Source organism: Bactrocera dorsalis, chromosome 1 (assembly GCF_023373825.1).
Source record: "Bactrocera dorsalis isolate Fly_Bdor chromosome 1, ASM2337382v1, whole genome shotgun sequence".
In the NCBI taxonomy this organism is placed as follows: domain Eukaryota; kingdom Metazoa; phylum Arthropoda; class Insecta; order Diptera; family Tephritidae; genus Bactrocera; species Bactrocera dorsalis.
This window is the reverse complement of record NC_064303.1, coordinates 2,850,633-2,865,350: the sequence shown is the minus strand read 5'-3', so window position 1 is coordinate 2,865,350 and position 14,718 is coordinate 2,850,633. Positions and strand designations below refer to the sequence as shown.

Below are 14,718 nucleotides of genomic sequence, written 5' to 3'. Positions count from 1 at the left end.
TGAACTGTCGACACAACAATAAACAAAATTTGTAATTGAAAATTATATTAATTCTATTATGCCTTTCCACCTCCAGTTTAAGGGGGTCATCGCGTGTGACGGTTGAAAAAAATTTATTATTTATTTTGCATTAATCCAATCTAGAACATTCATAGAAAATGCTGTAAAGTATTTTTCAGAAGTTGCATGTAGTTGAAAAGTTACAGGAGTGAGGAAATAAGATCTTTAGGGCACGTGACCTACACACCGGAATTTTCAAACGTGTTTTTCTCGAAATTACGTGGCGTTCACGAGCTATCAAATTAACCCCCTCAAATCTATAATTTTACCTGAAATAGTGCATGAAGAATTTTCATAAAATATGTTAAGCTTTGAACTTTAAAATATTCACTTTGAATTTTAATACAAATTTAAAAAATATTGTAAAAATTAATTTTGAATATATAATAATAATATTGTTAAGATTCAATTCAGAAATTGGTTGTCTATTGTTGAAAAGCTATCATATACTCTTTAAACACTCCTCAATTTCATGTATTAGTCTTCGAAAAAATAGTAGAACTCTCTCAGTTCTAGTTTCAATCGCTTTTTCCATTGGGTATCTGTCTATGTTACATATGCTTATTATGAAGTTCAATTTCATATACATTTGTTATATGTGTGACATTTATAGCAATCAACAAGTTCTTGTTGCTGTACATTGCTTTATTCCCCAACAATAAATTTTGCCTTTGAATCAAAGCACATTTATCTACTTATACTATACAAGTATATACTTGTACATACATATACACATTGTGTTCACAAATTTCTAAAGGATATTTAGCTGAATTGGTATCCTCATGTGAGTTGAATTGTGCGAAATGCTAGCAAATCCCAGAGCAATAAAAGGTAGCCACAAAAGCTCATGAATTTGATTGATGGGTCTTTAACTACTAAATATGTAATTGTCGATGAATATAGTTTATAGTTAGGGAACATTTTAAGTTTGCCAATACTTTCTTAATTTATATATTAGTAGATAATCGAGTTTATGAGCATATTTGAGGATTCTTACTCGGTTGTTTGCATAGACCTCTATACAGAGAGTCTGTTTCCCAGACACAGAAAATGCCTTAAGTTTTCAAACTTTCTCACATGATTATAAAATTTATTGACTGCTCAAAAAATCTCGGTTTTCCATAACACATTGTTTAAGTATGAAACGCAAAGCTCTATATAAATATAAATAAAGTTTTGACTCATGTTTTTATTTATAATATATGCTTATATACCACACATACATACATATAAAGCATACCTCTGAATGCATATAGGTATACAAGTACAATAAAGTTTACCTCAATAGTTAACGTGAGTCCAATAAAATAAGCACTAACTCGGCACTAAAACTAAAATGGCTTTCCTGATGTTTGCAATTTACTGAAATTTCGCTAATAAACTTAAATGGAAGCCCCATAAATTTGGCACATTTCCTCCTGAATTTCTTTTCTTTCAAGGTTTTATTTTCTCTTCTAAGCCATTAGACGAAATGGACGGAAATCATAACAAAACTTAACACAATTAGAATAAATGGGATAATAGACATATAATTCTTAGGAACTCTATATCGTCACTATAATAGAAACCACTCATATTGAAACCAAATTTGAGTTTTGGTTATAAAATGGTTACATATTGGTTATATATATGGTTATATGTTGGTTATTTCTTGATAATATATGTGAGCGAAAGCTGAAAATTGTATGCCGCATATATGTAAGTAATATGATGTAGTGAGTCGTAAGCATTAGAAACTCAATTTAGATATTTTTGCTTATACGTTGTTTTGCATTTTAGGTGACGATATGTAAATGTGTAGTGAAAATTTCTGTTGAAATTCTCGATATTAATTTGTTGATTTACTGGGTGCTAAAAAAACTAAAAAAATCGCTTTGTGGGAAATGTTCTACGGATCATTCTGTACAACTTTGCCTAAGAGACTGAGGATCTAAAACCGGTTTCAAAAAACCATATACTCTTGAATGCATAATAAATAACAGACTATTAAAGAATTGTCATCAGTTGTGTTTGAATAACTAAATAACATTTAAATTCAGGTTTTCTACAAAATAAATTAAATTACAAAATTGCCTCATTTGAGAAACAATAATTGCGCTATATAATCGTGAGTGCGTTTCGAAATTTCGCTAAAAATACTTTCTTCCAATTTTTATTTAGAAATTTCGCCAAATCATATCTTTTGCCTTCCTTGCAATAATTGTCTTTATTTCCTGAATGGATCAGCAAAAATTTGTGTTACCAACCTGCTTGTAGTTTCGAATATTTGAATGGATTTTTCTAGAGGTCATTCAAGGACGAATTTTCATTCATATCTTTTAATATTTTTTTGGCTTAGTTTGACGACCTGAATGAACATGTATTTAGTGCAGGTCTATTGTATTGTCTTCTAAAAAAGTTATTGTTCATAATTTACATACGAGTATATCTGTTTATACAAGAGAGCACCAATACTGGTAGACAATTTGTCGGTGAAAGCGATTTAAGATGACTAGTTTGAGAAAACAAAAAAAAATAGAAATAGTATTCAGAATTTTGATATTTGTAGATAGAAAAGAACCAAATAGTTTTAACTATTGAAATTAAGAATAAATTTGTTTTGGATGCGTATAGAAAACTTTAATTTTGATGGCAAAATTAGAGGCTTGAAAGGCTGAGAATATACTTTTCAATTATAGAGTACGTGATTACCCATACAAATGCATTTTTATTAACCAAAATAACTTCATAATATCAATATATTAGGTCTTTGTATATTTTTTTCCCCCAATTTACTCACGATATATGTACATACATATATGAGTATCAAATTTCCATTCCATAAATTTTTAATTTCGCATCATAAAATATTCTTCCATTACCAAACACACACTAAATGAAGCAATTAAGATAAATTGAGCAATTTAGTACCTAGTTGTACACAATTTAGCACACAAGGACGCAATAACAGATTAAATTTATACAAAGTCCGCGAACAATTCAACGGTTAGAGGAGAAAAAGTCTACATTTAGTAGGGAAAGCGCAATGTCATTAAGAGGTTAAGAGAAGACGTGTATATTATAACTTAATGCAGTTAAATGACGAACTACTTACGCTAAAATGGAGTATCTTTGAACAAACACTCCATGAGCTTCCTTTACATTTGATTGTCTCACCTAATTGAGCCAATCTCAAGTTATAAATTTCGATAATTTAAAATACATTTCTAATAAATCAATATTAAAGGTTTGAAGTTTTTTAAACCTTCATGCTAATATAGGTTAGGTCAGAACTCCTAAGTACGGATAAAAACCCGTAGCATATCTATAAAACACTAGCCATAAATTAACTGAGTCGGCAGGTATTAACTCCAGTCAATTCACCGGCTTCGTAGAAAGTATGGCAATCAAGAAGTTTCAATCTTAGAACGACAAAAGCTGGACAATGAAGGAAAAAGTGTCTAGATGTTTCCACATCGATGGTTACGTTAACAAGCAGAAGTTGTCGCATTGGGCACAGAAAACCCTCACGTAATCGTCGAGAAGCCAATGCAGCACGAATCACTGTTAGGTCAGCTCGCGCGACGCCTTTTTATGAGCTCATCGGCCCATTTTTCTTAGAAAATGAAGAAGGAACCGCCGTAACCATCAATATGAGCGATATCGCTCAATGTTAACCGAATTTCTCTTCAAGCAAATTGAAGAGGAAGACTTGGACCACATTTGGTTCCAGCAGGACGGCGCTACGTGCCGCACAGCAATCAATCTTTTACGCCATATCTTTAAATTTAAAATTTTATATGGCTCACCCTATATAACTTAATGCAGTCAGAAAAAGTCACTGCGCATCTGTTAGACCGTGGGACACGTACAGCTCAACTCACGTGTCCCACGGAAGTAAGTACGCGGCGAAGTTACGGGTGGAAGTAGGCTTCGTGGCGCACTGTTCCGAGTTATCAGGGTTGCAATCAAAGATATAACGGATTTTAGAATGTCCCTGCCTGGTAGAGGCTTCACAGAGTCTGCCACACTTCAATACAATTTAGACAAAGTTCCAGAATCGATTCCTTCTTTCTTAAGGGATCCAAAGTAGAAAAACACCAACGCTCTTCCATACATGACGTACCAAATATTAAAAGAAAACTAACTAACTAGAAAATAAAGCAATTTTCTCTACAGTCATGCTATGCTGGCCGCTCATGCACGCTGTGGTCCTTAAAATTCAAGGTGCGACGCCTTAGCAAAGAGAAATACCAAATGAGAAAGGGCAGACAAAAGCGATTAGAAGCAATTAAGGCGGGCGCAAGCACAACTGGGGCGCATTTCAAAATAGTTCAAAAAGAAAGGCGAGGGAAATTTCAAGAAAAACACTTGCAGAAGCAAGAAAATTTAGAAAGCCAAGCAATAAGGTGACCAGGTGCTGGGAAAACTTTTACAATCATAATAAAAAGGCCGCAAGGGCAAATAGCGATTTAAATAATGCCAGCATACTAAAGAGATGTAAAGCAGACTAGAGTAAATAAGAAAAGGCATAAGTAGAAAAGAAAAAAAAAAACACAAAAACAGTTCACATAACGGGCACAAGCGGCAGCTTAACTCGGAAAATGACATAAATATTTCCACTAAATGAATTTTCAAGTACTCAAACTAAATGCCATTTTTGTCTGCTAAATAAACAGTTAGCATTGAGCCGATGTCACTGTGTGTGTGCGTGTGTGTGTCGTGTGTGCCAAGCAAAGTGGCGCAAGACAATGCGCCAAATACACTCATATACACATACCTACAACCACATTGTGCCGCTGGAAATGTCAAACTAAGGGGGCGGCTGATTTTTCCGGTTGAAGGCTTTTACAATATTCAAGCCCTTTTGCAACGCACACACTCACTTGGACACATGCGCATATGTATATGTGTGGAGAGATATGAAAATGAAAGAAATCTCGACGAGAAATCGCATCAAATGAATTTTCTACATTAAATGGGTCGCCATGTGCTTCCGTGCAGCATGCCAGCCGGGAAACCTCTTGGGGGGTTGGATGCAAAGCGAAGAGGAAGCATGCAAAAATAAGCGGCAAATATGCGAATAAGCATTTCATACAAATTTGGGTCACACATGACGACTTTGGCTTGACTCGTTGCCATTGGGCTGCTAGTTCCACCGCTGCTGTTGCTGCTGCTGGTGACATGCCTTCGCTCGACATTTTCTGAATTGAATGCTTAAGTGCGGGTCGCTCGCTGCGGCGCTGGCGAGTTAAGCGACTGTAAACCCCCCTACGACTGTTATTGTTTCAAATGTGGCTGTGGCATAGTATTTCGCCTTAATGCTGCTGTGCGATTTGTTCCATTTTTCATTTCGCCTATATTTGTGTGCCTTTATTTATTCGTATTGGTTTTTAACCGCAATTTTTGACCTTTATGCATTGCAACATTGAACATTCGCTTGAGCGACACTTAATCGACCTTTTTAGTTATGCCCAGAAGTCAACTGTTTGAGGTTATGTTGCAGAGGTTTTTGTGTGTTTTGGAGGTATTAATGATTTGAACTTTGTGTTTGGAAGCAACTGGATTTTAAAATTCTTTAGAGGTGCATTTCTTATAGCATAAAAGTTCATAAAAAGATCTTAAGCTATATTTTGATGGTCCGGTTTGTATGGCAGCTATATGCTATAGTTGTCCGATCTGAACGAAATATAAGAAGATTGTAGGACTGGCTTGATAAATAATTTATGCCAAATTTCATGAAGATATTATGTAAAATAAAAAAGTTTTCCATACAAGGACTTTGCCTTAATGGTTCAGTTTGTATGACAGCTATACGCTATAGTTCTCCGATCTCAATGAAATGTTTAGATATTGTAGCGTTGCCTTCACCAATAACTCATGCCAAATTTCGTGAATATATCTTGTCAAATACAAAAGCTTTCCATACAAAAACTTCATTTCGGTCAGTTTGTATGGAGGCTATACGCTATAGTTGTTCAAACTGAATGAAATGTTCGAAGATAGAAGGGTTGGCGTGGACAATAATCTATGTAAAATTTAATGCAGATATCGTTTCAATTAGAAAAGTTTTTCATAGAAGCACTTGATTTTGATCGTTCAGTTTGTATGGCAGCTATATCTTATAGCGGTCCGATATCGGTGATTCCGACAAATGATTAACAGCTTGGAGAGAAAAGAACGTGTACAAAATTTCAGCTACAAAGCATTGATATAATTAAGCATTAGTTGTGTATGTCTCTTGTTCTGGACCTCACTCTGTGCTTAGCCTTAGGCTCCTATGCGCCATTGTGCTCGCTTTTGTTAAGAAAAAATGTATAAATTCATAAAGTCATTATAAATTACCTGATTGTACTCGATCATTATTATCAGTTTTGCATGCGGCTATATATTCGCAGAAATTTTCGTAACCCCTGTTCAAAAGTGGTGTTGTCAGACCAAAATTCGTAGTGCATTTACATTTTTTGTTGCTATTCAATTCATTTTAAAGGCGCATTGCATTTTTTATAAAAAAATATTAGAATTTTCTATTTACTTGCTGCTGCTTTTTGCACAAAAAAATCAAAATTTTAAATATTTAAAAAATAATAATTAAAAAATATTTTTTTTTTTTTAATTTTTTTTTTAATATTGAAATAAAGCTTCATTTTGCACTGAAAACGCTCAGTTTTTTGTAAATTTGCTTGTTTAATCCATTTTCGATTTCTTCATAACAAAAGTACAGTTAATTTTTACACCTCATTGCCACTTTGCACTTCACAAATCACTTTCCCCATCACTCGCCCAGCAATCACACGTGCATTATTTATCCGTTAGAAAATCAACCCGCGCGTTAAACTCGCACTCAACAATCGTTATTGCAAATTACTTCCAGCCGACGCATATTTCTTTTTATTTCCAGCATTTAACGTCATTTCTAAGTTTTCATGCCGTCATCAAGCAGTTAGCTGCTCGTTTGCCCACCCACACCCACAGGTCCACATCCACACACTTGCTTGTAGACTATTAGAGAAAGGACTGCAAATCGTATTGTGCTTTTCTTACAATTGCATTGTCGACAGAATAAACTATTTGTGCCAAAGCTGTGACCTTTTGTGTACTTGAATACTGCTCGTAGAAAACGTGGGCTGGGAGAATCTATGATTGTATGAATGACTGTAGAGGGTGGTGTGGGAGTTGTATTTTGTAAGAGACAAAAAGGACTTAGGAGATCTAATAATACGTTTATGAATCATATTTGTAATGTCGTAAGAAAATTTAGGAGGTTTAGGTTAGTTTAGACTAGGTTATACTGGCTGTGTGCAACGTCTTACATACATACGTAGACATACTGTTATGCAAATTAATTTTAAGTTGAGCTGAAGTATTTGTCATACAGGAAGTTAGAGCTTTTGCGCACTTTAAGAGCAACCTGATATCTAATTTTCATACTTCATCTGATATCTTAAACGGCAAAACTCTTATTTTTAGACTTCATCTGGTATCTTGAACTGCAAAGCTTCTAGATATCTATGCAGACTTCTAGCTAATGCTGATCAGAATCATAGGAGGTGTTTCAAGGGTTTTTTCACTTTTGCTTTTTCTGCATGTACCGCCATCTTTTGTTGTTTCATTTTTTAAAAGTATTTTAAACCACGATAAAATTCCTTGTATACTTGTCCTGTATTGACAAGGCTACGATTTAAGCATTCATGGGACCCCTCGGTGTGAGACATTGGAAGTGGTATCGATAGTGAGCCCAGAGTGTCTATGGAAATTCGCATCAAGCGCAGACCTAAAGGATGACTACTCCTCATAAGCCTGCTAACTGAACTCCATCCGGTATAGTAAACGTCCAGAACTGATCTATGGGTGGCTCATTAGACTACCAGACAACCTAACTTAACCTAAAACCACGAGATAAAATAGGCCTCTAGTACTTAATCGTAGAATGAGTTTGCGAGTATCTCCTGTCCGTTAAAATATTTTTTATTTGGAAACGAAGTAAATTTTTTTCTTAAAACCGCTTTGAAAGCTTAATACACTACTGATATTGATAATAAAAGTATATAAAAAGGGTCTAGAAAACAAGGCCAACATAATTATCAACATTTAAGTGGAAAAGGTTTGAGTACAATAACAGATGAAACATAACAGAACCTTTGAGATCTACTGAAAAAAAGGTTGAATACCACAAATTAAAGCTAACCTTTGAGATATACCAAGGAAAAGGCTTGAGTATAGTATCAATGCTGTAACATAATACCGATGAATTAAGATGAACAAGAGATGCTTCAAAAATTATATGGTTGGCGGTGTTAGCATGTATATCTATGAGGACTAATAAATCATAGCAGAAGCTGATAGGAAAAAAGTTGAAGCTTTAAGTTCACTCTTTGTAGTCGGAGAATTTGGAAGAAAAAATATTTTTAGACTGCTTCTTGTCTTAACACTCTTAGGGGGATGTTAGAAAAGATTATGATGACTTTGAAGAAGTAATCCAACTACAACTTATAGTACATAAAAAAGAAGGTCCTCCCACCAGCATTTATGGCAGTTTAATATTCATAATGACTAATATCGTATCGACGACTAGACGTTTAACGGTAAACTCACGCAATCACGCAAACCATAAATTTGCTAAAAAATATTGATTCATCACTTTTCCCACCACAATTTGCCTTCCACCATTTGTTTGTTGCAGTGCTTTGCGCCGTCTACGACATTAAGCGATTGACCAGCCACAAACTTCGCGAACTTCCACTCCAACGCGTAGCAAGCAAACAATTTACTTAATAGCTGACACTAAGCTAACGCTATAACGGGTGTTTGCCACAAATTAGCGCACACGAAAACATTTAACTAATGACTGACTGCTGGCGAAGACGCGCGCGCGACGCCAACGCGCCAGCTGATTTAGTGGCCACAACTGCAGACTAGAACAACAAAACCGCGAAGTGTGTATTTATTTCAGTGCTAGAATGTCACGAAAATGTCACAACCACACCTACGCGTGGAGTCACAGTGTGGAGGCGCGTAAGGGCTGGCGTGTGGCGCGCTCGTGCTAAGGGCGCTTTGAAGTGCTTCGAAGGCGAAGGATTGTGTCAGAAAGGCTACCAACAGCGCGCGGCAAACAAATGCCATGGCCGCGCAGATATTTCTCAATTTAATTAAACGCATTTCCGCATTACGACACACAGTGGAGGAAGTGGAGCAACTGCGCGCTGGCAAAGGTACGCGCCCGCGTCTATGTGTGTGTGTGCGAAGGAGTTTTTTGTTTGCCTTTTATAGCGTAATGACAGCGCGTCAACAGCAAGCCGCTGTGCATGTGTATGTATGTTGTTGTTGTAGTGAAAGTTGGCGGTGTGGCAGGCACACCTAGCGCGCTGACACACCTCTCTGCGCTAAAGCCGAGCGCCACAGTATACTTCTACGTGTTTTCCGTTGTAAAAACTCAGACACTTTGCTTTAAAATGTCGAATTATGGGTTGTTGTTGTTGTTAATTTCTTTAATTTAATTTTTTTCCATTTCTGCACTGCGTTTCACTTGAGTTAACGAACGTTTTTTGCTGTGAAAGTTAAAGTTTGCTCTAGCACGCCTAAATGTATGCTACACAAATGACCTTAAAAGCGTAGAAAAATGTCACAACACAAAGCAACAACACAATATGTGGCACTGGCACTGCAACGACGCAGTGTTGCTCCAGCGCGTTCGGGCAACGCGGAAGCAGCGCCGCATTGGTACTTAGTTGTTGGCAGCGAGAGCTGGGCGCAATACCCAATTTATATTTTATTGCCAAAGGCAAAAACTACAAGAAAACTTTCACCACGAGCGAAAAAATCAGCGACTGATTGGTTTGGCAGTGATTTCGTTCGATTCGTGTGAATTATGCATGCACACGGCCGACGATTTCCAAAAAAAATCACGACACAGTTTCTCCTTGTGTGTGTGTGTGTGTCACACATTTCTGCAGAAAAAAATATTAAGACTATACAGTTAGAGTGCGCATACACTTAGCAACTTTATTTCGTTTAACTTTTTCACTGCACCACTTGAGTATTGCATACTTTAGGGCGTTTCGCCACATTTCACATACAGAAAGCACTCGAGCACTTTTTCACACAACGCAAAACCGTACATTTTTCCGTGCTTCCGCTTTCACAGCACAACTTTTAACACACTCCACGAAAAATACTATGAAATTTGATTATTTTTGCGACGAATTTTCACCACATACTACAAAAGCGCTTTTCCAAGCGCTGCGCTCAAGCGACGCAGTCTTCGTAGTCGTGGCCGACGCATGGATCTACGGCAAAGGCAGAGCTGGAATTATGTGATAGATACTCGCCGTGTGGCAGTTGCAAGCAGGCAAGCGAACTCGTTGGCCGAACCGAAAGCTGTGCGTATGTATGTGTGTGTGCGTTGCTTAGTGCAGGATATGGAGCACACTCATACCAGCGCACTCACATACACACACATGAGCCCATAGTAGAATAGAAGTAAGGCAGATAATGAAATTGGAATAGCAATATCGAGTAAACGTAGTGCTTCACAACCACACACACACATATACAAACACGTTAGGCACATATTCGTCCCGCTAAGCTCCCCAACACAGCGAAACACCGCGAGCATTTCCTTAAAAAGCGCATACAATGAAATTTGTTGGCCCGGTCCTCGCAACTGTTGGCTGCCGTTGTGCCTGCTTGCCTGAAGAAGCACTAACGCACACACACATACATACAAGCACAGAGAAGTACGCCAAGGCATAGGACAACAGAGAAATACACGAAACAAAAGCGTAGAAAAAAGGAAACAAGCGAAACTTGCACATGCTGAATACAGGAAGCTTTTCTATGTGCCACAGCACACACACACACATTCGCAACGTTTGGTGCCCAATGCAATTTACTCTTGGGCGCATCCATGAAATGAGCAATCAATAGCGCGATAGCAACAGTCGTCCGTTTGTGTTAAGTGTGTATGTGAATGCCACAAGCGAGAGTGTGAAAGCTTTTGTGTTGAGTGAGAACGAGTGTATGAGAGCGTATGCAGAGCGGGAGTGAACCCGCGCGCAGGACTTTTAACAAGAGCTTTAATGTCAATAAATAAAGGCAAAATGGGATAAATGTCAGCATAAAATGGAAGAAAGTGTATTTGGAGCAAAAACTTTTGAAAAAGCTGCGCGCAAAAAAGCTTTGTAAAGTTCTAAAGTTGTTGTTGGCAGCGTTATTGTTACGAAGTTGCTATAAAATTCATATGTTGCTATAAAATATGAGGTTGTGTCCACATGCTAGTCAGAGAAATACGTGTTGTTTAGGAATTTTTTTTAACTATTCCTACACAAATACAAACGATTCCTTGGAATTACTGTTGTTGTTGTTTTTGTTGTAGCGGCAGAAAATAATATTGTAGTAATTTCGAGGAATGGTGGTGAGTTGACAGTCCTTGGCTGGATAAAAATCCAGGTTCATTCTGGTTACTTAGACCCGACTGTCGTGGGAACGGTACTGATTACTCTGATTGGTCGGTTTGTAAGGCAGCTATGCTAAAGTGGTAGGATATCGGAAGTTTGGACCACGAAGCAGCGTATATACAGATAGACAGACAGGGGCGCCAATTATATATACATTTTATTGGGGTTCTGACCTTTCCTTCAGGGTGTGACAAACATCGTGGCTAACTTAATATACCCAGTGCATAAATATCTACAAATTTTGGATTATATAGTCTCCAAGTGTAGTTCGCCAAGAGGACCACCGAAAACTGGTCTCTGGCGGTAAGAGACAATAATCAATAAACAACTTCTTTCTTAAATTTTCACAAATCAAAAATGGAAAATTTATTGTTACCATAGAATACCGGTAATGATCGAGGAAAATTCAAAATTTTGATCTTTGATGGCTTTCCAGAAGAACAACTTGAGATTGGCTTCAAGTATCGATTTTATTATTACTAACAAAATTCTTATACCATAGATTTTCTTAAAGCATTTTAACCTATTCATTTGTGTGGAAGTGTTATTAACGATTTAAATGTAATGCAAGCCGCCCTTGAAATTTTTCCTCAAAGCCACTTCTTTACATTACATTAAAGTAAGTGGATGTGAATACGTATTATATGTATATTAAGCGTAATTCAATTTGCAGCTTCAATTTAGACTGAATCAATGTTGACACCTGAAACTCATTTTAATGGCACAGCAGCCGAGACTGAAGCGATTCTCCGCTAATCCAATTGCATATGCAAACAAATGCGTGGCACCGAAGCTCAGCAAGCAGCGCTCGCGTGCAGTTGTCAAAGCTGGCTTGAATATATATGTATGTATATATGTATACTAGATTTACATACATCCTTGCTAAGTCCACAATATATCCCGATACTTAGTGCCACTTCAGCAGCATGAATTCTAACAAATGCTGGTATGTGATAGCACTTGATGGTGTGGTGATTTTGCTTTTTAAAGGCACCGTGAGCACATTTGCTCACAGGAACAAGTGAATCGATATATACATACATATGTATGTTATATAGGATTGTATGAACAGATAAGGGATTGTATGCTTATTGCTGTTTTAAAGTGCCATTTGATGTGACAACCACAGCTACTGTTGTTGACTTTGGGTGAATGTATTTTTTCTGTTTGATTTGTATGCTTGTATTAGTATGTTCTCAAACACTTTAGGTGCCACCTGAAATAGTGGGGTATTGATGTATGATGCCTGTTTATGTGCATGGGTATGAAGTTAACTATTGGCTACTTAAAAAAGAAAAGAAATACAGATTTATACATTCAATACAGGATAACTCCATAAGATAACTCCACAATTGAACTGCTTTTCCTAAAACCAGCCTTTTTGAGCATACTTGTATAAATATGTATACACTAGTATATATTGGGATTCTAAAACAAAACCAAATTTTAATTATCGAAAATCAGTTTATTGTTTTTCAAAATATTCTTCATAAGGATAGTGTATAGATCTGGAATGCGGAATGGATTTTTTTTTTTCGAATCCCGAAATGTAAAAGGCAACCCTCCTATATTGCATGCGTTTCAACCAATTCTCAAATCACTTTTGCCACTCTAATTGAGGTGTATCCAAAAGATGCATTTTAAACGTATCATCCGCCTCTGCTGGTGTCAGAAAACATTGAAATCTTGGTTGAGTTCTTACGTACAGGAATAAGAAAAAGTTATTCTTTGCCAAGTCAGGAAGTCTGAACTATACGGTGGATTACTCATTAAAGCAATGCTTTGAGCGCTCAAATGTTTACGATTTAATGCCATTTTTTGGCCCAGATGAATATTTTAAGTTACTGTAAACAACACAAAAAGCGCTCGTATGTCCAAACGCACTGAGTATGTATATCATAAAAAATGTCAAACTTTACGATGAAGTTGTGAAGTGATTGCAACACTAAGGTTGTCAAATCCCGAAATATTGGCAACGTACGTATATATTTTTTTATTTTTTGCAACTTTTTCACAATTTTTTCCCAATAAAGTAAATAAATAAATGGTCGACAAAACATACATATATACAAATATATACTAGTTTAATTTCAACTTAAAAAAGAGAACAAATGCATAATACAATTTAGAGCAAATTTCTTTCTATAACCTCTTTAGTTAATTAAATTCGTTTTATAACTTTTACAGCAAGGTTTTTTGGCAGAAAAAATTTCATAATACCGCATTCGACTCGCATCATTAATTATATGCTACTACATATACTAAATATGTATTCATCAGTTTGTGTCTCCATGCACACCCTTCTCTTACCAGCAATGCTTGTAAAGTGACGCCTCTCTTTTTACATGTCAAATTTTGTAGCTCATTAATGAATTCACTTTTAATTAAGATTACTTCATTAGCGTTGCTCCATAGGCTCCACAGGTCGGTGTGAACCACCTGTAGCTTTATTGTTGTTGCTTCTAATTAAAAATTACGCTATTTTTTGGTGTTTAGGCGCATGTTAGTGGAGTTAAAAAGACTTTGTGTTGTTTGCGTATGTAAAAAGTATTGTAAGCTACTATTTCCAGTTCGTTAAAAAGTTTATACTATGTGGTTGGTTCAAAAATAGCGTGAATGTGCGTTTTTTGAAAGAAGAATCTTAATTCATTTCTTTGCATAAAAAAAAATTCCCATTCGATATTATGCTCTTACTACAGGTACATATATGCTAGCGCTTCTTCCAATCGTCGAAACAGTTCTCAATCTCGACTTTTGAGATAGTCTTTAGTTTTTTCAGAGATTTTCAGCTATGTCGTAAAACGACGGCTCTTTCAGGTTCTTTTTTTTTTTGTGAAGATATAAAAATGTCACACGGAGCCTTTTCTGAGGAATATGAAGGCTGGGGCATCGTTACAGTATTGCTTTTGGACAAGAATTCATGAACAATGAACGAAGTGTGAGCTCATAAAAGCACGCCCAATCTTAGCTCTTGCTATAGACAAAGTAAGCAATGAATACGGCAAAAAGTTTTTTTTTTCATATTTTAGGGGCATGTACATATATCAACACAATAAGAAACGGCGAAATTTTAAAATTCTCGTTTTTTTCTTAGAGTTATTCAAGTCATGATCTCCACATGAATTGTTTATATTTTAGGAGTCGCGTTGACTCCAAAACGACGCAGGATAAGATATCACCTTTGTATCATCAAACTATCTTTACGAAGAATATTTTTGCGTGA

At 36.4% G+C, this 14,718-nt stretch overlaps 1 protein-coding gene across 10 annotated transcripts in view; it reads right to left on the bottom strand.

The window, feature by feature from the left end:
• The window catches only part of LOC105232472 (serine-rich adhesin for platelets), a 221,075-nt gene that overhangs the window by 38,055 nt on the left and 168,302 nt on the right, over positions 1-14,718 (bottom strand). The window contains exon 1 of one of the 10 annotated variants that reach the window (XM_049458716.1): positions 6,385-6,576. The exons of the other annotated variants lie outside the window; for them this stretch is intronic. Coding sequence (XP_049314673.1) covers positions 6,385-6,402 — 18 coding nt within the window. The 5' untranslated portion in view covers positions 6,403-6,576. Of the gene's footprint in view, positions 1-6,384; positions 6,577-14,718 lie in introns of those variants that run through there. 10 annotated transcript variants of the gene reach the window in all.